The 25,023-nt window shown below is 35.4% G+C and overlaps 1 protein-coding gene across 1 annotated transcript in view; it reads right to left on the reverse strand.

Annotated features, from left to right (window-relative positions):
* SMCHD1 (structural maintenance of chromosomes flexible hinge domain containing 1) overlaps positions 1-25,023 on the reverse strand; it is a 68,702-nt gene that overhangs the window by 17,703 nt on the left and 25,976 nt on the right. The window contains exons 18-34 of the mRNA XM_038127361.1: positions 22,742-22,819; positions 22,547-22,666; positions 17,072-17,216; positions 16,760-16,856; positions 15,086-15,158; positions 13,315-13,454; positions 12,200-12,334; positions 11,128-11,355; positions 10,316-10,464; positions 9,513-9,601; positions 8,245-8,363; positions 7,431-7,598; positions 6,261-6,386; positions 4,284-4,363; positions 2,771-2,928; positions 1,064-1,179; positions 560-621 (exon numbers count right to left, since the gene is read on the reverse strand). Coding sequence (XP_037983289.1) covers positions 560-621; positions 1,064-1,179; positions 2,771-2,928; positions 4,284-4,363; positions 6,261-6,386; positions 7,431-7,598; positions 8,245-8,363; positions 9,513-9,601; positions 10,316-10,464; positions 11,128-11,355; positions 12,200-12,334; positions 13,315-13,454; positions 15,086-15,158; positions 16,760-16,856; positions 17,072-17,216; positions 22,547-22,666; positions 22,742-22,819 — 2,083 coding nt within the window. The remainder of the gene's footprint in view (positions 1-559; positions 622-1,063; positions 1,180-2,770; positions 2,929-4,283; positions 4,364-6,260; positions 6,387-7,430; positions 7,599-8,244; positions 8,364-9,512; positions 9,602-10,315; positions 10,465-11,127; positions 11,356-12,199; positions 12,335-13,314; positions 13,455-15,085; positions 15,159-16,759; positions 16,857-17,071; positions 17,217-22,546; positions 22,667-22,741; positions 22,820-25,023) is intronic.

A 25,023-nucleotide genomic window follows, 5' to 3' on the forward strand; every position in this document is an offset into this window, starting at 1 on the left:
TAGATTGTCTACTAGAAATTGATGTAGAAAGAATGTGGCAGTCAGGCACCAGCTCATGATGAGCTCTAGTTCTGCCACCTTTCATTTAAGACACTATTTCTGAATAAGTAGCCCAAGGAATGACTACTAACAGGACCAAAGTCATGGCTCAGGATTGATGCACATCTAGAGAAGGTAGTAAAAAGAAAAGTTAACTCTACTTTGTCCAGCCTGCAATTCTACAGTAGTTAAAGCAATATTGAAAAGAATCAAAGAAAGTTACCGTATCAGTTACAAGCTGATGATTTAGTACCCTCATTGCTAGCATATCTCAAAATGTATTCTAATATATTATCTTAGACTCTTTTCTTCCCTACTCTCAGATTATACAAATGTCAAAAGTATCTAGGAAAGAATTCAATCTTCACCTCAATGCATCTTGCTAGTATCTTTCACCTCTTCTGTATCATACTAATTCTGTGATGGACTGTTATTATCAAAACATAAAACTCTTCTATTTCAAACTATGTATTTTGTACAGTAAGTTCTATGAGTAGTTATAGAATAAGTGCTGTTGTACCTGAAGTAGAAGAAGCCATCTTCCTTGTCATCCTTCACCTTACTACAGCTAAACGTTATAACCTGTAAAAATGCAAAAAATTTAATGCAATGAACTAAAAGTACTTAACTTGCAATATGCTACTAAGTCTTAATGATTTGAAGTACAGATAGCTCACAGTGAATCAATGAGACTGCCTGTATTTTAGACACTAATTTCATGCTCTTAATTCTTACATCTTTTCTTTGCAAAATTCATTGTGGCTACTTCTAATACTCTCCCTGCTATGAGTTAGCTTCTGCAGAACAGCAACATTTTTGTCATTACTGTAGTACTGATGCATGACCAATCTGACAACTTGTAACAGGACAGACTCTGATAAACGTGTAGTATTCATCTGCAATATCTGTTACTTAAAATCTAGACCAGGATGCAGACCTAAGTCAAATGAAAGACGGCTTCTACTATGTTTGTCCTATGCTGGCATTTTCCTACCCATTTTGAACATGCATTTTGATGACTTACATCAATTGGTGTCCTAACCCGGGTGCTCTGTGCTTCCCACATCTTCATAGAAATCCGTGCTGGATTAATATTTTTAATAATGGTGTCATCTTCAGAAAGAACACTAACCATAAAATCTGTAGGATGAAAAACATGTTTTGAAGATTATTTTCATTCAGAATTAAGCAGATCAAACCTCAGTAATTTCTGTGTCTCCCTCATACTTAAGAGAAAAAAAATTTACATAACAAGCATTTCAAAAAGAGCCAAAACCACTAAGAATTTCAAACCAGGTATGAAAAACCTTCTCTCCTTATCCCTGTAATTAGACCAAGTAACAATCCTTAGGAAAAACCAAACACCTACTTCCTGACAGCTTTAAAACAATCCCTAAAATTTCAAGTCTGCCTTTCTCAAATTATCATTCTTATCAAAACAGCAGACCAGGCTGCTTCTTGCTCTCAGGAATGAGTACCAGTAACTAGTTAAGTAGGTGATTCCTTCCTTCAAGGACAGGAAATCCAAACCCCCTCTTCCTTCACAAGTGCTTTATTTCTTACAGACTAGGATCACACAGTTGTATCTGTTAGAAGAAGGCTATAGGGAGACATTTCACTCTGTTGACTGGTTTTGCAGCCGAACTACCTGCCATTTTATATCCCAGTATGAAAAATTTGATTTTTCCTGTAGGTCCCATAGAAAGTGCAGTGATCTGAAGGAAACAGAACCCAAACCAGAACAAACTTACCCTTTTTCTAGTTCAAAATGTGATCAAAGCAAATGGATTTAATGCATGTAAATGAACTTGCACTGTTCACGCAGGACTGAATTTTGCACTTTAAGGAAGGACTATGATTTGATGTGCATAAAAAATACAGGCATGACCCCCTCCAAGATAACAGTGCCTGCCCTCAGGTATACCTGAGATCAACAGTAAATCAAATAATTAGGATGTTATTTTATTTATTTAATAACATGAGGCTGTTACTACAGAATTTATTATTTAATAATTTAATGCCATATACACTATATATATTGTCCTGAAAAAGCTGTTTAATTCTTTTTCTTAACTAAAAACCTGGTTGATTTGCACTAGACACTACATTTGAAAAATGTCTGTTTGGCAGGGGGGTTGGAGGTAGATTATTTTACAGGTCCCTTCCAACCCAAACCACTCTGTCATTTTATGATTCTTCCAGGAAAAACTAAAATACATTGTCAATTTAATCAAGGTCATAACACTGTATGGAGTATTTAAAAAAAACAAAAACCTCTTGCCATAAAAATGATGGCTGATCAAGTTATGACAGCCAAGAAACAAACTCTTTTGTGAGAGAATACAGCAGGAGAAAAGAATATTTTGTGTTGTCCTCCTGCTGATTACTTTTGGTTTGTCTTGGCTCACCATTGGACTAGAATTTCATAGCTACTTCCTTTGCTACTATTCCAAAGAAAGAGATGAGGGAAAACATATGTGAACTAGCTCGGATCATATTTTAGTAAGACAGAAAAGAGATTCTGTAGTTTTACCATTTATAGATGGATAAAAGGAGCAATTTTGAACAAATAAATATAAGGTCTTTTGAAATGCTTTCCAAAGATGGCCTACATATCTCTTCTGTCCAAGTGTTACATCTCAAACACAGCTGTTACAAAGAAATGAGAAAACAGACCAGAAAAACAAAAAAAAAATACAGTAGGCAAACCACCAAAAATTCATATACTTACCAGGAAAGGTACCTCCTGCTGGAAAAGAAGGACTTTTATCATATTTAACATTCAGGCAGACAGGTTTCTCAGGATCAGGCAGGACATTTATTGTGATTACAAGACAATCTAATATGGCCTTGTTGTATGAGGCTTTAACCTGTAAAATGTGCTCTCCCCTGCAATATACAGAAATTGTAAAAACGGATGTAAAATCTCTTCTGAAAAGACAATTTTCAACTGGCTTCAAGTCTGAATAATGTACATGAAAGCATGCTGCACAATATCTAGTAATGTAGTAGTAAAGAGAAGAAAAAAAAAGGAACCGTTAAAGCCATGTTAGATAAGTATAGTCACGAGTTTAAGTTATTCTTAAGATATTAACTTATTAATTTTGTGTTAATATATAATTATTTTGATCACATTTCATTGCCTGTAAGACACTAGCAACAACAGTCTCAAGTAGAAGACAGTAAAGCAGAAAACAGTTAAAATGGTGAGGAGCATTCCCCTTTGATAAGTTTCCAAAGAGTGAATCCAAGTACCATTCACATATAGCAAAGTACACTGAAAGTATATAATATCTTCAATGCTATCAAATAACTAATTTTCTTTACAGTATTAAAACCTTAAATTTCAAGTTTTTAAAAAATTCTCAATTTAGAAAAAAATATAACTGGGAATATAGTATTTAACTGCACAGAGGCTGTACTTCCCAGCCAGTTTTGATTATGCTGTAAATAGTAGCACCATCAACAGCATTTAAAACAATGCTGTTTTAAATTTCCAAATCCAAGAGTGTTATGAGTCAAATCCTCCATATTAGAATGCAAAAAACAAGCACTTATTGCTAGTTTCAAAATAACCTAAAGCCAACCCAGTCTTGCTCCGAAAACTCAGGGATACAGGGAGTGGGTTGCAGAACTGTGAATACAAGGAAGATACAGAAATGATGAATTTGAAATGCCATAGGGGACCTAAGTGTGCAAGGGAAGCTATACATGAAGTGAGCATGAAGAAGCACAAGATGAAGAAGCAGGAGCCACAGGACACACATCTTCTGGAAATGAGACTTGAGCAGTTGAATTCCAAATAGGAAAACTGAAATACATCTATTTAAAATTCCTTTGGACACTCTACCTAATCCTTTAAAACAATGTCTAGCACACAGAGAAAGTGGGATCTAAACCCTCCTAGAATGTGCTCCTACTTTAAAAGCATAGTGTCTGGAGCCAGCCACCTAAAGACTGTACATTTCAAAACTTTAAAGTGGTTTATAATACCACTTGCAATTGGTGCAGGTTGACAATAATAAGATGAGGTTTACCATCATCTGAATAAAACAAGATTCACAAAATTACAGCAGCAGCTTCTCAGTAGACCAAAAGAAGCAGCTACTGAATTTTATTTAGTTAAGCACTTAGATTTTTAGAACTTACTATCTGGCCATCCACCTGCATATGAATAGTAAATCTTAGCTCTAGATTAATACTTGGTAGTACTTTATGAAATCCATCTGGTTTTCTCTACTTACCTAGGTGCGTGAATACTAAAAACTCCCAGGTTAGCCCTACCAGTGTCATCTGTTTTATGTTGCAGGTTTGAAGGAACAAGCTGTCAAAAAAAAAAAAATCTTTCAATGATACAGAAATAGTCTTAGGATAAAATGCTTATCTCATTTGCCTGCATACTGTCTGTTAATTTGAGCTGTAGCTAAATTTTTGTACTGGGAAAGATACACTGTTATTAAGACAACATTAAGGAAGAGGGTTCAAACGCTGTACCATTTTTTAAAAGCAATCACTTCATCTGAACTAGGATATTTTTCTTCATTAATGTATTCAAATATTTTATAAAAGTTATTTTTTAAATTCCTACTGCTGCTATCATACCATCCACAGCAGATGTTAATCTGAGTGTATTTTCAGATCCAAAAACTTTCTACAAACTATTTAGTGCTTGGTTACAGAGCTCCTCCAGTTCTTATTCAGTTTTGGATCTGTAAGATAAAGTAGTACAGGGAATGCATGCTGCAACTGCATAGTATCAGGCTTTGGAGACTTAGAGGATGGAACCTGAAATATAGAGAACATCTTATTTGAGAATCTCCAATCCCAAAATCTTCTCATTTCTTTTGGGAGACTGTGCATACAACCTATAGGGAATATCAAGGCAGAGCATGCTGCAATAAACACTTAAAAACAGTGATCAACCTTGGCTTTCAGAACACTTTTTCCTGGATACATCCCACTAAACTAAAGAACATGTGGACTCTAAGACATGCTGCTCCCTGGAACAAGGCAAAAAATCTGGAAAGACACAGCATGCCACCACAATATCTCTTTGACCAGGCAGCACAGTCATGCAGTGCTACTGCCAAGGTTGTGTCTTCTCTCAAGAACTAAATAACTAGAACCCACAGTGAGCTTCAGCTGACATCATAAAGGCAGTAGTTGGTGCAAAGAAAAAAATCCCCAAACTGTGAGGCAGGCTTCTATGGCAACAGAGTAAAAAAGACAAAAAAAATGTTCAGGATATCAAGAAATCTACTTCAAAATTTCCAACTAAAAAACATAATAATAGCATAGTTAAATTGGACAAAAGCTAAGGTTGTGGCACAGCTCTGGAGGAGTGAACAAAAGAAGGTTCTTGGCTGTTGTTTATTCTGAGAAAACTGAGGCAAGCAGGAACAAAAAGGGAACAGGACCAACCCTGAATGAAAAAATGTTATGTCCAGAGGTGGATGAATATATCCTGCGTTGATAATATATATATATATATATTCAATATAACAGTCTCTGTACTGACAGGTAGGAATGTTTGACAGCTTGACTTTCCTTTTTTGTTCAAGCACAGGAATAAATTTTTAATGAATGGAGTATTTTGTCAAAGTCCTTCCTTTGTACAGACTGATGTGAAAACCGTCTGATACTCATACCTCACTTATGGAACAGACAGTAACCAGTTAAATCTGGGCTAGATTTGCATCCTCATTGTTTTAATTTCATTTATCCTGCTTTAATTTCATTTATCCTGTTTTTAACAGGATAATCAAGTAGGGCCCAAACCTGCTGACCAGCTTTACATACAGACCAGTAAATTCAGGAATCAAAATCAAAGAACCACCAGATAAAAATTATTTTATTGCTAGTTGAAACTGTACCATTGTCAGTGCTATCATTCAGTAAATTACCTCTAATAACATGAGGGATGTGGTGGTGTAATGTGCATGCAAAATCTGGAAAAAGGTTCGGTAGAAGATCTGGAATGCATTTGAATTATAGGACCCTGCCCTACCTGAATTTTATTATATTTGTGGTTTTTGTCCTGGGACCTGATTATGTTATTTGTTGCCACTGTTCTTATACTAGATTAGTTATTCTTTTGTGCTCTTAGAATATTTTATTAAATAAATATTCCATTTCCAAAAATGTCCTGAAAATTAACAAACCATAGACATGACAACAAAACTTTTGTTAAACAAGGTTCATCTAATAAGGCCAATGCTTACCTTTAAGCTGTTACTCTTTGTAAGGTTGATTTTGACATTAGGTTCAGGAGCTGGATTTCCCCACTGATCACACAACTGAACAATAAGGGGCCTCTGCAATTCTCTACCATTAATCACTGCAACAGGCTGGAAGAGATACAAACACATGATACTCAAATGATATTCAATTATACATATCTTGGACATTCACAGCAATTCAGGAATCTCCAGAGCATCCACCTTTCCCATACTATTTGTCTCCCAGAATAGCTAGACCATGACTGAATGGTATGCAGGAATGTATTTCTACAGTTTGTTTATATTCTCTTTTTAGAATAAAATGCACTACTTGAGTAACCCATGCCATTCAATTCATGTTGATGTGACTAAAAGGAAGAACATGATTCTGAAGGGCCTTATTAATGTTCTTGTTGTAGGAAGAGCTATAGCCTAAAACTTTTATTTTCTGATATACTTAAACAGCTGCCTAGAGAACAAAAATAGTTATGTAACTCCTGAACCTTTTGTTTCATTTTCATCAGTAACCTCCTTCTCCATTTTCCCAAAACACCAATCTTGATTCCTGTCCTCTATTCAGAGATACAATCTTCTTTTTTCTGCATTCAATTTTCTATTCTGGTTTCTGCAAGAAGTTAAGCACTTTTATTTGAATTGCCAAAGTAAACACTGAAAAATAATTTTAAAAACCCAAGGCAAATAGATGTACAGCACCAAAAATCTCCAGCCATTTCCTTTAAGTCCTGTACTCTGTTGTCTCTAAGTGTTTACCTTCTGACAGTAAACACTTGTAAACTGAAGTAAATCTGAGACTGCCATCCTACATCTTGAATATCAAAAAACCCCAGTAAGAGACAGCGAGATGAGCTGCCAGCCATTACTACCACTAAGGATTGTATCTTTGGAAAACAGCAATGAAAGATGGGTGTCAGGATCCAGCCCACAGTAAAATTACTGCACCAAAGAAAAGTTACACTATCTGTAGAAAGGCAAATGGGGCAGAATGAAGTTTACCATACTTAAGGTTGTAAACATACACATATGAGTTAGATTACTCCAAAATAAGTTTACTTTTAAAAGCCTAATGTAATTAGCTATTGCATGAAAAATGGAATTAAAATACCTGACTAAAGACCCTGGTGCTTTTTTTCAAAGCAAAATTGTTCAACTTACCTTTTCTAACTCTGGCCAATCAACAAACTGCAATTTAGCTGGGGATCCTGCTACTAAATTCACTCTGATAAAGTCAGAAAATTCACGCCAAGCAAAGCACAATTCTTTGCTTCCGAGTAAGCAGGGTTTATATCGAATACCTTTTACTTTCATTGTTTGAGTACTTTCCTATCAAGAAACAAAGAGAAGATTTTATCAAGAACAAATAAATCAAAGTAAAATTTATTAGTATTTTTTTCAATATAGCATTTATGCTATAAATACTGTTTGGTATTTTTACTGTGAGACAGTGGACCAGTGGACTAAAAATAAAACTACAAGTTCTATTCCTTCTGTTAAATTTAAATGAACTTCATGAATAAGAAGTGACCCATTTCAAAGTCAAGAATTTCTCAGAAACATGTTTTTCAGGTTATATCCAGTGTATTTTAAAAGGTATAGATACTAGTCCATTCTACAAGGTTCTTCAAAAGATCTTAAAATCAACTGTACCAACATAAAAAAACACAGAAGAAAAGACTAAAAGCAACATAGAAGAAAACATATAGAACAATGACCTAGCGACAAAGCAAACCTGACTGAAGCACAGAGTGAACTGGCCTCCACATTGTATAGCTGCAGCAGTAATAAGGTTTTTAACAGATGCAGCTGAGCTCCTTAGAATAGGATCATACAATTTTAATGCTTTAAGCGACCAACTAGTGTGTAATTTGACTACCTTTCCATAATTTTGGTTCAGTTCTGTGTAACAGAATTAAGACAATTACCACACAAATGCCACAAAGAAATAAACTATATGACATCTTATAAATACCTGCCAAGTTACTTTCAAATTTGATTTATCAAGTCCAGGCCCAGAAACTCCTAGGGAATTTACACATGCAGATGTCACTGTCTGAACCTGATTTCCAAACTGATCTGTAATCATTACATCTGTTAAAAAAGATGATGATGATTAAAATGATTATTAGGATGATTACCTCAGCAGCTGCTTTAATGAAACATTATAAAACACATGGAATATAAACGTACACAACATAGACACAATATAGAAAAAATTTAAATAACTATCACTAAATCATAGGCTGAGGTTGGAAGGTATTTCTGGATGTCACCTGGTCCAAACTCCCTGCTCAAGTAGGGCGACCTTGAGCCAGTTGCAGACAGGCAGCTTCTGAGTATCTCTAAGGAGAGAGACTCCAGAAATTCTGGGCAATCTGTGCCAGTGCTCAGTCACCCTCACAGTGAAAAAGTGTTTCCTGATGTTGAGGGGGAACATCCTGTGTTTCATTTGGTGCCCACTGTTTCTATTTACTGTCTCTGAACACACCTAGGAAAAGCCCAGCTCCAATTTTTTTACACTCTCTTCAGGTTTTTATATACATTGATAAGTACCCCCCAGTCTTGTTGGTATAAACCAAATTACCAACTTAGTTATATCCCATATTTGTGATTCCTCCTTCTTTGAATAAAAAGATTATTTCTTACCAAAAAGATAAAAGAAAAAGAAATCTTAAAACTGAAAGCTTTTTTCAACTTCTTTTTTTTTTCTATCTCTTTTTGTTCTATGTGCTTTCTTCACTCACACACAAGCATTTAATGTCCCAAAATACTAGAAGAATTTTTAATTTCTCACTATGCCATGTGGCAACTGCATACAGAAACCAAAGGAGAATGAGAAGACTGATCCCTAACATGCCTTTCTCTTAGATTACAGTTAACCTCAAAACGTGTCACTTTGAAGTCCATGCCTTAGCAATAGTCTGAATGGTGTTATGGCCTTTGAGATTTCAGAATACATGAACTAAACAAAAATTTATGAATGATTTGAACTAAGTGTGATGAATGTCATGATGTACAAAGAGAGAGGCAAATTTTATCAGAGAGTAACTCCAAAATTGTAAAATGGCAATTCAGAAGTCTGAACATCTTCCGGTGAATGAGAATATAAACCTGTTTTTTATATTAAAGTAATTGAAGGTAATTTACTCTTGATGACATCTATATATAAACAGTCTTAACAAACTGCCAAGAAAAAGAAATAAATCTTAGAAGAAAATGAAGAATATGCAAACAACTTACCAATTTCACTCTGCAGTTCTTCACCCATCTGCAGTGTGTTTGAGCCTTTTAGTTTACATTTAATGTGTTTGGGTTCATCAGGAACTGGTCTGAGTACATGAAAATTGACTTATTTCTCTCATAAATGTAAATATAACATCACAGCAGGCATAATAAATATATTAAAGAATCTTAATGTTTTGTCATGCAGTGTATTTTATTTTCCTACTGCAGATCTGTGAAATGACTAATTGCTGCAAATTTACCCCTGGCATCAGAGTGCTGTGAATTAATTAATTTTAACCTATTAAAATCACATTAAATACATTGAAGTAATTTAGAATCAGATTCCTCTTAATAAACTTCATAAGATACAAGACCTAAACTCACTAAGAGTGATAAACAGGTCATTTCAAAGTTCAATTTACAGCCTGTCAGTTTTGACTGAGAAAACAGATGGGAACTAACTTCACAGGGATATTTCTTTCTCCTCAGTCACCTTATTCCGTGAGCTAATGTTTACTTCAACTTTACAAAAAAAACCCAATAGTCTTCTTCAGGGTATGTGTATTTACACAAGTGATTACAGGGCTGGATGCCAGTCAGTAATCACAATGAAGTCTCTCTCATAGGTAATGTTCTCACATGTAATAAATTTACACAAACCCTTCCCATTTCCCAAGCTGACGTTCTCCTGTTAATTTGCCAACCGCTTTCATTATTTCAGCTTTGCTAGAAAGACTTCTGTTTTACCCCAAAGTAATGAGATCTACAACGCTATGCCAATAAAATGGTTAGTAAAGAAATATACCAAATGAACAAACCTGACTGTGAATGCACTTTCCAAAGACACGTGCTCATCAAGGTAAGTAATTAGACAGTAACGTACATCTTTCACTGAAGTCGGTACTTTTACATCAGGTAATAATCCCTGCATCAACAGCTCTCTGTCAATTTTAGGTGTCCAGTTGACCTAAAATTAAAATTTTATAAATTAATAAAAAGCTAAATTATAAATTACTAGCTACATAATACATCTTGAAGCCATTCTAAACATGCTGATGTAACATACACGCAATAGCAGCTTTCAATGGAAAGCCTGGACATTTCCCAGCAGTAACAAATGCTATCTGCTGAAATACAGTCAATTACTTGAAAAAAACCACAAGCAGACCAAGACATACATTAGATTTCCATCACTGAACTTGAGTTAGAAAAGATACAAGTGTCAAATATTTGGTGAATCTCTATATTTGTTTTAGACTCCACATAAGTACACACATAAAACAGAGGGATAAAATAGGCAAGCAAGCTTTCATGGGGAACATGCCTATTTAAAGTTTCTAAATGTTGGCAAGGCCCTGGATCTGAGGAATTATAACTACGTGATAATTATTTTATGCATTTAGGAGAAGCACTAGAAATACTAACCTGCTTTTCATAATATTACCCTGAAGCATTACTTGACATTTAATTAATAAAAATATTTTAAAAAATTAAAAGGAAAGTTAAGTTTCCATGTTTATTAATACAGTTCTGAGGAATATTATTTAGTAGTCTGACATTTATGGATTTTTAGGGCATCAGCTTTGTGTTTCTACCCCATATTATGCTGCTGTTTACTCAAAATACTTGCCTTGATTTTTTCTGCTGCAGCTGCAGTTATGGGTATTTCCCTTTCTGCTTCATCATACATCTGAAATATAAGTTTATTCATGACTTGGCCTGCAACACAACTGATTTCATCCTGATGTTTAATCTGAAGAGCTTTTTGTCCATTCATACTTAAGACCTGTAGTCTTGCAACATGACTGCTAGGAAGAAGTTTTATAATCTTTTCCACTGGTGGTACATCTTTGCAATTCTATTCATAGGTAAAAAAGAACAAAAAAAAAAAAAAAAGAAAAAAAAAAGACATATAATTAAGGTATTAAATTTAGATATGCATACACATAACACCATAATAGTCTATGATTCTACTCAGAATTACCAGGTATGACCAGGTGTCCAAACATGAAATCAGCTTGACTTGTCAAAAGTAAATCAGAAAGCTATGCAAATACACTTACAACTTTTAACAGATACTAGAATTGATGCTAGCAGTTTAGATTTTTTTCTGTTCCAGAAGTAGTAGGTCATAAAATTTACAAAATACTTTATAAGCACAATCCTAAGTATCCTTTCATATAATTCACCTTGCCATACTAGTATTTATTCACACATTTTTCCAGAGCAAAACACACATGGGTCTTATTTTCTCCAGCAATGTGACTTTCCTGACTGCCAAAGAATTAGAATGTTCAACAGCATTTAATAAAATTCATACTTTGTGAGCTTTGAAACTGAAATGCTACAAATAACCATTGATTGCCATACCTATTCTTACACTAAAATGTTTATGCAATGAGGGCAATTTGTGAAAGCAATTCAGGAATTAAAAAGAGGAAGAAAACTCCCAAAAAACATGCATATTTCTGAAACACCTCAGGGATTTAACAAATAGAGTCAGAAGGGAAAAAAATGGGAAAAACTCTTTGCCTTTTTATGATTTTCTAGTGATAAAAAAGCGCAGCCACCTGATTATGAGGTTTATGAGACCTAAACCACTAACTTTGGTAGAGCCAAGTTTATTCATAAAAAATGCTGGCAAGACAGTACAATAAACTTTTCAATATTTTGTTAATCCAAACATTCCAACCAATACTTACAAGTACTTCAAACCTTGCTTTCAGTATCTGGTCTTTCTTGATATTCTGTACATGTATAACTGGACCAGTTAAAATGTTTGTTCCTCCATTACTGCAGTCCACAGAATACACAGGAAGGTCTGAAGCACCTAAAAACTATTTATAATGTAAGATTAAACATCAAGTTTCTTTTACAGAACTACCATGATTATTTCAGAAATGATTATTTACAAAGTCCAAATATATATATATAAAATTATTTACAGAAAAAAATAATATATTTTAGTTTTCCAACAACTGTAAGACAATTGGAAATAGACCTGTATTTTTCTGCAGGCAATAAGAGACACGTGGGAGAAAGGACTAAGTTATATAAATAAAGTATAATATCTATTCACTTGCTTTAATAATACTCTATAATTAGACTCTTCTGCAATTATGCAATAAATTCAATTATCTTGTGAAGTAATTTACTAAACAACACACATTAAAGGGATTTAAACATCACATTCAACATGCCATCATATCATTGCAGACCCAGTCTACAGGAAGAGCACATACCCATATAAAGTGCAAATGGAATGCAGCCTATTTTGCAGTGGGAAAACACTTTTATATATCCTTGCTGGATTTCACTAGAACTGGGAAAGTCACTTTCTTGAGTCAAAAAAGATGGCCAAAAGGGGAAGTTTTTTTACCTCCTAAAGTCAGAGTAAGATACACATTCTCTTCTGAGCTTATATTGGTGCTTATGATAATTTCTAATATTATTATTAGGCACTAGACTTGAATTTTCAACTTAAAAATACCAGAAGTAAGCTTTCTGAAGTTATTTTTCTGAATAAATTTTAACATTGTATATGATAAATATGGTCTAAAATGTCTTTAAATTGAACCTACACATCCTCACATGATTTTCCTTTTCTAAGGTGATGATCCACTGATTCTAAAACTTACTGAAGGCTCATAATAGATAAGAGGTAAGAGAGTCACAGGTATGGCTAGCAAGCTGTAGAAACTTCAAAAGCATTGCTAAAGATATTAACTTCTACATAGATTCCAATACAGATTCTTCTTCCAGCCCTTTAAAAAGCATGAACAAAAATCCTTATGGCACACTATGAAATGCAGTTTACCTTACAATGAACAATCAACTCTGGCTGTGCTGTTATATTTCCTGATTCATCCAGTACTTCAACCTGAAAGGGAAAAGCTGTACCGTTTTCAATCTTTAGAATTTCTGAATCTGGCTTTACTTTCAATTGACGAGGAGGGCCTGTAAAAAATGCATAATTGCAGAACAATAGTTACATTTTGGGTAACTACTGAGACATTAAATTTAAGTTTTTGCTATCTCAGAGATTTTAAAGTCAAGCTACTAAGATATTTGTGGTAACAAACCATTTCAAACAATTCAGGTATATATATTGGTTTGTACTGGAAAGTTCTAAACCTTCTGTCCTTCCACACATACTATCTGCCAACCTTTTGAATTATTTTAGTAGAGAACCCTTAGACAAGCATGATGAAATTCAGAATATACAAGGTGTAAACACGTGACATAGTTCTGTTTACATGTTATATGGATTCACATTCATGAAAAAAGAAACTGAGTTTTTTTGTGACATGATAAACCCAAAAATATTAATGTTGAGATATCCAATTAATTGCCAAAGCTATCACAGCTACAATCTGCATGCAAAGAAATGCAAAAGAAGATTTTGTTGTCATTACTTAGATAATCAAGTGAAGCTATTCAGATAAGTTGATCTCCTTGAGCACATAATTATTTTATCAGTTTTTAAAAAGAGAAGGAAGTAATAGATTACTATTAAAAGACAGGTTCTGAAGGAACAAAGACAGTAATTTTTCAGAAGCATCCTTCATGCATGACTTATTAAATCTTCTATTTCAAACTCACTGGTTGAAGAATGAGACTGAAATAGCTTTTATTATGCCTTCCTCAAAAAACAGCTTACAAAGCCAAGGATATAACTTAAGTAAGAAAGAGGCAGTGAAGCATCTCCACATTGTCAAAAGCAAAATGCAGGATGAAGGTAAGTAACAGTCCAAGGTAAATAACAGCAACACACAACACAGTCTGTCTCAAGTCCAATCATTTCACTGTTTTCAACACTGTTTTCTATCCTCAAAAGATAATGAATAATGGACTAAACTGGGTATTTTGGTCTTATAAAGTAGAAGACAATACCTCTGCAAAATAGAGATGGGCAAGCCTGAAGTTTGGTAATCTGGGAGGGTAAAACTTAGCTTTCATACAATACTTTATATCCCAAATCCAGAAAAACCCAGGTAACAAGGGATAACAGATCCCATGTAAGGGAATCCTCTGAATCAAGACATCCAGAAAACATGAAATTCTGGTAAGGGCAGTATCGTTACAGACCTCGATGTTCCTGTCTTGCATTATGATAAACTCATGTAACATTAAAATTGCAGACACAATTCAATTGCCAAAGCATCCCCCTTTGCTCAGTTAAGAAACTGAATGAGCACTTATCCATTCATAAGAGGTTTTCTGCAGGGAGAACAGGTCAATGCAGATTAGTAGAGGTTAAAAGTCTTAATGCTAAAGAAAGACAGGATGAAATTAGTTTGTTCAGTCGTGCTAGATTAAAAGCGATTTAAAGTAATTAAAAGACAAAAATGTGTCTCAAATAAGCAGATCAATATTCCAGCCCCTAGAATAGCAGATAAGATTGAGCTGTGAGTACAATGATACTCCTGTAAAGAATGAGATGCTCTTGGCTTTATTTTCTTTCTAGTCATCACCTGGAACCTTTTTTTATGCCACACTAAATATTTTACTTTCTTGGGAGAAGCTTTCGTTAATAGCGTCAGAATAAAATGTAACAGAATTTCACTACATATTTTAAAGATACTTACCAGGCTGCAATCTTATTTTAATGACTTGTGTATCTTCTTTCAAACCAGGAAGAGTAATCTTCAGATTAAAGTTCTAATGAAAAGAATATTTTAATTATTAACCTCAAATAAAACCATATATTAGTTTCACATAATCATGTCAATTTGTTAATGTTAATTTCAAAACAAATGTTAATTTCAGAAGTCCCTAGAAATTGTCTTGCAGTGCTACAAAAAAATAAAGATTTTTTTTCCCCCCAGTACTGAAATCTCTTTTCCATGTTACTATAACCAGAGATGTTCAATTCAGGATTTATATGTTAAACGATACGATTCTGAAACTATGAAAAGCAGCTGTCATAACTTTTAGTTTCCTGCTTTCCTGCTAGAGGCTGTTTTAATGGGGAAAAATATAGCTGTTTAAAAAAAATAGTTTTAAAATAAGGGTCTGCAAGTTCTGTGTTTGTTATTCCTTAGCAAGGCACCACTATCACCATCCATCTCATCTTTGATTAAGGATGTGAGAAAAATAACTACTGTAAACTGCATCACTAAAACCAACTTTTGCACTAAAATCAGATAATGAAAAATAGTAATAAGAATCATTTTTTAAATGTTTATGGTACAATATTATTTCTATACTGCAAGCTCCCTAAATGATTCTTGGTCTTGCCCCTCACCAAATTTATCTCTTGCTAAAGCTTGGCACATTTGTTCCTATACACTTTATTTCTCATAATCCACTCCATTTTATGTCATTGTTCCTGCCCTTCACCTTAAATTCTGAACTTTGCCTACAAAATTTATTACACTGAACACCCTTTAATTTTCAATAAGCAGGTATATGCTCTTTCTCCTCTTTATACATGTTTCCACCAGCAACATTATTTGCTATTTTCTAAGCAACAATATCAACAGTAAAATGGGGCACCTCATCTCCTAGCTTTGTCTTTACTATGCTAGACTATGAGCCTAAATGAAAGGATAGAGACCTGGCTAAAATACTGTGTAAATATGCCTTATAAATAATTTAAAAATATTTTTAAAATATTTAAATATATATTTAAAAGCATTAAGATCTATTTTATGAAAAATATCTTTTTAGCATGGAATATACATTTTGGGTTTTACAGTAAAGTAGAAGGTTGACAAGGAACTGAGAATCCACCAGTAACAGGTTGGATTTGGATAATGTAGGTGTGTAAGTGGATAAGCACAACTGTGTAAGTGCAACAAGAACAGTAGAAAAAATTAAAGAAGCTTGAGCAGGCATCTTGTGTATTAGCTGTTACTACTCATCATCTGAACTAAGAATGGAAGATTTCATCTTTTTTAGCTCCCTATCATCTTTCAATGCAAAAGTCACCAGGATGATTTGGCTTAAACCAATCTCAGCATTAGTTCAAACTAAGACAGCTGATTAGGCATGCTGGGTACACTCTACCACACCTTCATGTGTGCTCAGCCCTTCCAGCTCCAGTCCCATCAGCTGTGAAAAAAGTGCAGATATGGGAAACACAAATTGCTCCAAGTAGAGCTCGAAGAGATAAGTTAAAAATACCCCAAGAAATAGCCGTAGTCAGTGTAGACCAAGCTTAAACTAGAGACTACGTGACAATTCAATTTACACAAAAATTATTTTCTTTGTCTTTTTTTTTTTAATATGTTACTTCAAGCTTAAATTTATTAGCCTACCTTGCCCTGGCAACTATTTACACAACCTTTAGCAGTAACACCCTTAATGACACACTTTGTTGCCACAGGTATGTCTTCATGCTTCAGTGTTAATCCACTACAAAAATATATAGAAAACACAAGAGAATCAGTTTAAAAAGAATCACAGTGCTTTAATATACAAGATAATTTCAGACATTCTTATGAAAATAAAAGCAAAAATATCAGTTAATTTATGTGAGAAATTTCCAGTATATCATTCAGATAAACCCTAAAGTATTATTATATTATTGTCACATAAGGGAAGGGAAAAAAAAAAGATATCTGAATTACCTAGCTTCCAGAATTGGTCTAATGCGATTTGTCAAGTGTGTTGCATGACCAAATTCATCCTGCAATTCCAAAGGAATACTAAAAGGTACTCCAATTCGAAAAGGAAGCTCCAAGAGACCCACCAAAAATTTCTCTGGTTTGCCCTCTAAAAGAAATGGATAATACATTTTAAGAAAGAATTATGTGTGCTCCTTGGCAGTTTCTTGATTAAGGCTGCAATTAAGCCAAGAGGTTTTCAGACGCAAAGTAAACAGGCTGTTCAGAACACTATTATAACCAAAGTTATGCTTATGCTCTTTTTTTAAATTTACACTAAAATAAAAACAATAGTTAAAATATAACAGCGGGAGACTACAGTATAAGAAACGTAACAGGATAGTCAAAATTCCCAAAGTATTCAAAACATCAATACAGCACCTGAAAGTGAAAAAGTTCCATGTGGACAGCTTTTCCTAAGTATTTAATTGCTTTAATTCTTGTAAAATAAATAATTCGTGCAACAGAACATTTTTGTTCTATAATTGCCTCAAATTTGAGAGATAAAGATATGTAAGGATCAGTACTAGAAAAAGAAATGGGAGTGTATCTTTCCTGTGAAACCTGGCCCCACTACACTGCCTGCAGTTAGGCATTAACAAACAAGACCAAACAGTGGTAACAAGTGGAGTGTCTATCAACAGGAGCATATAAATCAAGAAACATATTTTGTGGAAACAAAATGTCTTGACCAAGTGACCTTTGAAAAAAGAAGCAATGCATGCTGAGCTAAAAGGTAAATTAATATCCTACCAAACAATTTCGAACTCTAATTAACAATTATTTATAAAACCTAGGGGTGTCCATTATCAGGGAGCTTCCTTTGCACAAAAGATGACAGGTACCTTGTATTGGACAAAATTAGTTACTGGTTATAACAAGAGAAAGCCCTCAACCTTACAGTGTCTACAACTTCATTTATCATTCTAAGTGAATAATAAAACTGTAAAATTACTTGAGAAAGTAACAGTAGAATAACTTCTGCAATATCAAGTGAGTAACTGCCAAAAGAACATGTCTGAACTAAAACCACAAACCTTGTAGATTGACTTAAGCTCAGTTTTAACAGCATTTATGGTGATTTTTTAGCTTATCAAGAACAGCTATAAATACTCAGTGACAACCTTCTGTGAGAGAAATATAATAATTTGTTTCTCAGCCAAAAATGCTTTTTCTGTTTAGACTCTTCTTTTCTGGATTTTTAGAATCTACATCATAAATGGTAACACAACTGTTAATATTTTGGAATAACAAGTGTGAAGCTTTATGGGTGCCTCTGAGAAAACACAAAACAATTGCAAAAAATAAAGACTTGAAATATCTACCTTTAAAAACTGACAACGTCAAAAATGTTGAATTATCTTCTAAATAAATAAAAAGGCAGCAATTGATAGCTAAATTTGATTTTGGTATCCCATGGGTTAAGAGTACCATACTATTAGCTAAATCAGTTTTTCAAATTTTTATTCCTTTCCTTAGAGATTTGTTCATTTCAGTTGTTATAGCTGAAGGAATCTTTAACTGAATGCTGCCACACCAGGGGAAGCCACACCACAATTGGAAAATAATAAGATTCTCTTTTCACTTTGATAAAGAGATAAAAGAGCAGGCAAGGTTCATTTTTGTTCAGAGAACAAGTTGTTTTTTTTTTTCTCTCTTCTTTACTTTTAAGTTCACAGAAATATCTTGAGCCTTCCATGGCATGTTTTCAGACATATGTTTAGGTAACTACTCTTTTCAAGTAATGCCAAACTTTTTTTTTCCTTTACTGTCATACAAGAATACTTCTTTCTACTCTGCCAATACACAGAAACTTTTAGAAGAATATGCTACATACAAAGAACTATTTTCTGCCTCAAGAATTCATATTCAAAGCCACTCTTTTGTGGAAGACATAGAAAACATTGATTTTTTTTCCCCTTTGATCTTCTGAAAACAGATGTTAGCTGTACTTCCCAAAACTATGACAAAAATAACCATTTTAATATTAAATGCAAAGAAATTAGCTTTTTTTCTTTCCCTCTTCCTGTCCCCCTTGTAGATAAAGTTCACAGAATGGTTGAGGTCAGAAGGGTTTTCTGGAGGTCATCTTATCAAATGCCCCAGGCTCAAATGGGACCATCTAGAGTCAGTTGCCCGGGAACATCTTTAGACAACTTTTGATATCACCAAGAAAGGAAACTCTACAACTACTTGGGCAACTTGTGCCAGCACTGCATCACCTTTATAGTGAAAAACCCGTTTCCTGACGTTTGGAGAGAACCTCCTGTGATTCAGTGTGTGCCCAATGGCTTTGGTCCTGTCACTGAGCACCACTGCAAAAGCCTGGCTCCACCTTCTTTACACTCCTTTCAGTTATTTATAGATGTTGGTAAGACCCCCATGAGTCATCTTCAGGCAGAGCAGCCACTGCTCCCCCAGACTTTTTTCAGGTAAGAGATCATGGAATCATAGAATGGTTTTGAGTTGGAAAGGACCTTAAATATCATCCAGTTCCAACCCTCCCTGCTGTGGACAGGAACACCTTCCACTAGACAAAGTTGCTCAGAGTCCCATACTACCCAAGCCTTGAACACTTTCAGGAATGGGGCTACCACAACTTCACTGGGAAAACTGTTTCACTGCCTCAGCACCATCCAGTCCCTTCATCATCTTCAGGGGCCTCTGCTATACTCTCGCCAGTATATCCATGTCTCATGTTGTAATGTAATGTCCAGCTGTGGGCACAGTACCCCAGCTAGCCTCACCAATTCTGAGTGGAGAGAAAGAATCACCTCCCTTGACCTGCCTCTAATGCAGCCCAAGAGGTTGTTGCTGCTTGTTCCTGTGAGGACACATTGCTGATTTGTTTTCACCTGCTGCCCACCAGGACTTCCAGGTCCTTTCCTGCTGCTTTCCAGATACCTGGGTGGCAGGTAGGGCATTGTACTTCTGCAGGTGCAGGACTTCACCCTCCATGCTGAATTTCCTAAGGTTCCAGCAGCTGATTTCTGCAGCCTGTTGAAGTCATTCTGGATGGCAGCAAATTCTCAGGTGTATCAGCCACTCTTCCCAGTTCTGTGCTATCAGGGCGACTTCCTAAAGGTACATTCTGTCTTGTTATCCAGATCATTAATGAAAACATTGAGCAGGATCAAACCCTGTATTGACCCCTGGGGTAACCCCTACTTGTTGCCCTCCTACTAGACAGATCACCACTCTCTGCACTCACTGTTCATTAATTCACCTCACTGTTCATCCAATCCAAACTTCATGAGCTTCTCTGTAAGGATCTTATGGGATCTTACTGATGAGAACCCTGCTGAAATCTAGGTAGATGACATCTACTAAGCGAGTCTTTTCATCATAGAAGATGAATCCATGCTAACTACTCCTGATGATCTTCTTGTCCCTCACATACTTGGAAACGGTTTTCAGGGTTAGCTGCTCCATCACCTTCCCACAAACTGAGATGAAGTTGACTGGCCTGTAGCTCTGGGTGTTCTCCTCCCGATTTCTGTAGATGGGAGTGATGTTTTCCTCAAAACATCAGGCAGTTCTCTCAATTGCCATGATTATTCAATTCGTGTGAGTGGCCTCATAAGGCTATCAGCCAGCTCTCTCTGGCTCATGAGTGCATCCCATCATCCCATACCGACTTAGGTATCACCAGTTTGCTTAGGTATTCCCTGGCCTGATCATCTTCCACCAAGGGTGTGTCTTCCTTGCCCCAGACCTTCCACCAGTCTTTGGGACCTGGGATTCCTGAGGTCTGCCTTACTAGTAAATACTAAGGCAGATGATTTCAGTATCTCAGCCTTTTCCACATTCTGTGTTCCCTGCCTCATTCAACAGTGGGCCCATGTTTATTTCAGCCATCCTTTTGTCACCTATGTATTTAAAGAAGCCCATCTTCTTGACTTTGGTATCACTTACTAGTGATTCCATTTTCAATTCCAACTGGACTTTGGCTTTCCTAACCCCATCCCTACATGCTTGGATAGTACCTGTATTCCTCCCTGGTTACTTGGTCCCATTCCCACCTTCTGTATACTTCTTTGTGTTGAGTTTTGCCAGAAGCTCCTTGTTCATCCATGCCAGCCTTGAGGAATTTTTGTCTGACTTTCTATTTATTGTGATGAACCAGACTTGAGCTTGGAAGTGACTGAGAATACTAACAAACTTGCTTGGGCCTCCAGTCTGTCTAGGGCCTCTTTCCATAGAACTCTTAACAGGTAGATCTTTGAAGAGGCCAGAGTCTTCTGAAGTTCAGGTTGTGAACTTCCTTTTTGCTCTTCTTCTTCCAGCCTTTCTGGATTCCTCTGCCCTTCAGAATTACCTCCCAAGGGACTCTGTCAAACACCCACCTAACAGGCCAAATTCTGCCCTCTGGAAGTCCAAACTGACAGTTCTGCTAACTCTTCTCCCTACTTCAAGAACAGTGAACACCGTAAACATTCCTTTTGTGACCAACATGACCAAGACAGCCTCCAAGCACCCACCAGTCCTTCTCTCTTCACAAAATCACAAAGGAGATGGGGCTTCCTCCCCAGCTGGCTCTCTCACCAGTTTTGTCAGCTCAGCAAGTTCTCTTCAACACACTCTAGGAACCTCCTAGACAATTTCCTCTCTGCTGTGTTACATTTCCAGCACACATCTGGTAAAGGTGAAGTCCCCCACAATAACAAGGACTAATGATTGTGACACTTCTCCCAGCTGTTTATGTATTTAATCTGCCTCTGCATCGCAGCTGGATGGTCTGTAACAGACTCCCACCACAGTATCTGCCTTGTTGGCCTTCCCTGCTCTCTTAGCCACCAACACTCAACAATAATTGTCACCATCATCAAGCTCCAGAAAGTCTAAACACTCCCAGGCTACCTCACCACCTCTCCTTTCACTCCGACCCTTTCTGAAATGAGCATTCTAGTAAGCATTGCAGGAAAGAGACACATCCATTACAACCAAATGAGAATTTAGTTTTGCAGAGGATTCTTCCTTAATTAATTAACTTTTAAAAAAGGCTTCAATCTCAACATGTTTATTTTAAATATATAACCTGGTTTTTAATGCATTTCTGTGGTTTATGCATGAAAGTAGGCCTAACGAATACTAGTTTTATGAAAGAGTATTTATGTCAATGGAATAAGGAAAAAGGGAAAAAGGGTGATTCTATAAGGTTTTTTTTAGAGTACATTTGGGAAAGTTCACAGCAAGGAGCTTTAAGATTCCATCAAAACCTTATTTATGTAAAACTGCCTGCCACAGAGCCAACACATTATACATGAGATCAAAACCTACTACAAAAAAAAAACATTTTTCCTGGAAATTCTTCAAATTTGACATGCAAATGCTACTTTTCAGTGCTGAAAAGCACATCTCAAATAGGATGTGATAATTTTTATATACTATGAATCAAATAGAAACACAACAAGTAGGAAAAAAGATGGGAATTCTTACCTACAATAGTAAATTTAAATACTTTAGATGGCAGAGGCCTTCCTGCGTAAGTGTCTGCATTACTTTCATTCAATACTACTTGCAGTTTCAAGGAGTAGTTACCAAGTTTCTGAAGATTTTCTAAACAGATATAAAAGTACAATTAGAAACAAAAAAAATTATAAATAAACTGAAGATATTGAATATGCAACTTACCCATTTTTTTAAACCAGTATGGCCACTTGCCTCCATGCTGACTGATATGGGAAATTATTTCTTTATTCTCAGTAGGTGCTGCAAAACAAACACTTAGCTCATGTATTTAAATTTTACACCATAATTCTTAACTTTTTCAAGCATTGGTATCACTTATTATTAAGTATTACTATCACTTCTGGATCTAACTGACATGAATTCAGCTTTACAACTAAACACATTGATCATAGCTAAACAAATGAGTTCCCTGTCTAATCCCATTAAAACTTGCTAGCCTCAGGCACATGGCACTGAAAGTAGCAGGTTTGTAAAGCTGAATTTTGTTAGCTCTTTCGTTGCACATTCCCTGTAAGTATGAGCACTCTGCACTCCATGCTGGCAATGGATCAAACTGACAAATGACTGCAGCAAAATTGCTTAAATGGGAGCAATGATAAAAATGTGCAGTTGACAGAAAATATAACTTAAAAAAAAAAAAATTCCTGTTTTGCTCCGAATTGTTTTATCTGTCTTTATAACCCTCTGCAGAATGAAGACAAATACAAAAACAGAACACACTGAAACTCTAAGGCAGTTTTAGTGACTGGTTCTATAACCTAAGATAAATACAGAAGGAAGATTTATTGTTGGAAGTGTCACGAGATATTAATACTTTGTATTTTCCCCCAAAACACACTTCAGAATATAGAATGTGACTGTAATAAGACTACACAGAACAAAAAGAAATGCAGTAGAAATACAAATTGTTTTATAGCTAAGCAAAACTGTTTCAAGGCCCTGTTATTGCACCAAACAGCATACGTAAGATAAAGTAAGAGCTGTCAACAAGACTTGATCATTCTCTTAGCCTAATTCAAACCCTAATTTTGAATCAAAACTTGTATAATAAGACTCCCCAGTAACAGATCAGGTTTCGCACAGCTCAGGTCTCTTGGTAGCTCATACTACAGTTCACCAAGTATTCCACTCTTGAAAAGAGAAGAGAAACTTTTTGTACATTATATTTGCTCTTGGCCTTTGCATTCTCATTTATACAATTAGGGGTTTGAGTTTTGCTAGGTGTGCCATGCCCAAATCATCCCTTATAGGACTTATTAATTGTTCTGGTGAAGAATATGAGGATTACGCTACTGATTCTTCAACCGAGCAGAGAAAAAAAAAACTAACACAGGAAGCAGCAGAAACAGTTAAAAGTAAAAATTTCCATCAATTAATGGGTCAGGAGACATGAAAGGTCTGAAGGTAGACTTTTCAGTGATCCTAGGAACGACCCTGACAAAACAGTACAACCAGGTCTCTCTCAAGTCCATACTTCCTGACGTCAGGATGCCGTATCTTATTAAGCTTGCAAAACACTGGTTTGTCACACAGGCTGATAGGAGACAATTTGAAAATCTATATTAAATGAACAGCTTTTGTTCAATTCCAACCTCTTTATGCCCCAGCACACTATGTGGAAAATGGTCATGAACAGCAGCCAGCTCCCATAAACAAGTGCCATTAAAATACCATGTGCAGGCTCATGACATGTACACTAAATTGTAGCTAAGATACTTCCGTTTGGTCTCCTTGACATGTATCCCTAGAATAACCTCAATGCTCAGAAAGCTATTTTTACAATTCCTAACAGATAAAGGAATTGGATTTTCCTATGGTGTATAGAAAGAAAGAAGATTTTAGGTTTCTACAAGTTTCAAATACATTTGACATGTGCAGAATTGGAGTTTTCAGAGAATTAATTGTTCTGTGTTCAAAACAAACTTGAGTGATTTCACCTGCCTTGGACAGAATGCAATTCTTAACAATGCCATGTGAGAACATCAAGTGAAGCACCCACAAAATGGAAAACAAAAAACAGTAAAACAAAAGAAACATGATTTTTTAAAAATTCTGAAGTGAATTTATGTTACATACTAAACAAGTCTGATCCCCACTTTTATCCACTTTTATGCATTTCATGTAAATTGCTCTGCTAATTACAGAAACATTACCCATTTTACCCATGCTCTTATGCAGGTTAAGTAGAACAGGCTGGAATTGATAGGCTCTCCTTACTTGTGACAGAAGATGTCATCAAAATACAGCATTAAGACAATTCATGATATTGAGGCTGTTGTCATTTCATCAAAAGTGGCTTTGAAATGCTACATGCACTGATGGAGTATTGCCTAACTACCACATCCATTTATCAAATTCTAGTATGTATTTTAAATCTATACATATATTATACAATGAAATACCTTATTAACCATTATCCACTTTAAAAATAATAAAGATACAAT

Source organism: Motacilla alba, chromosome 2, assembly GCF_015832195.1.
Source record: "Motacilla alba alba isolate MOTALB_02 chromosome 2, Motacilla_alba_V1.0_pri, whole genome shotgun sequence".
NCBI lineage: Eukaryota > Metazoa > Chordata > Aves > Passeriformes > Motacillidae > Motacilla > Motacilla alba.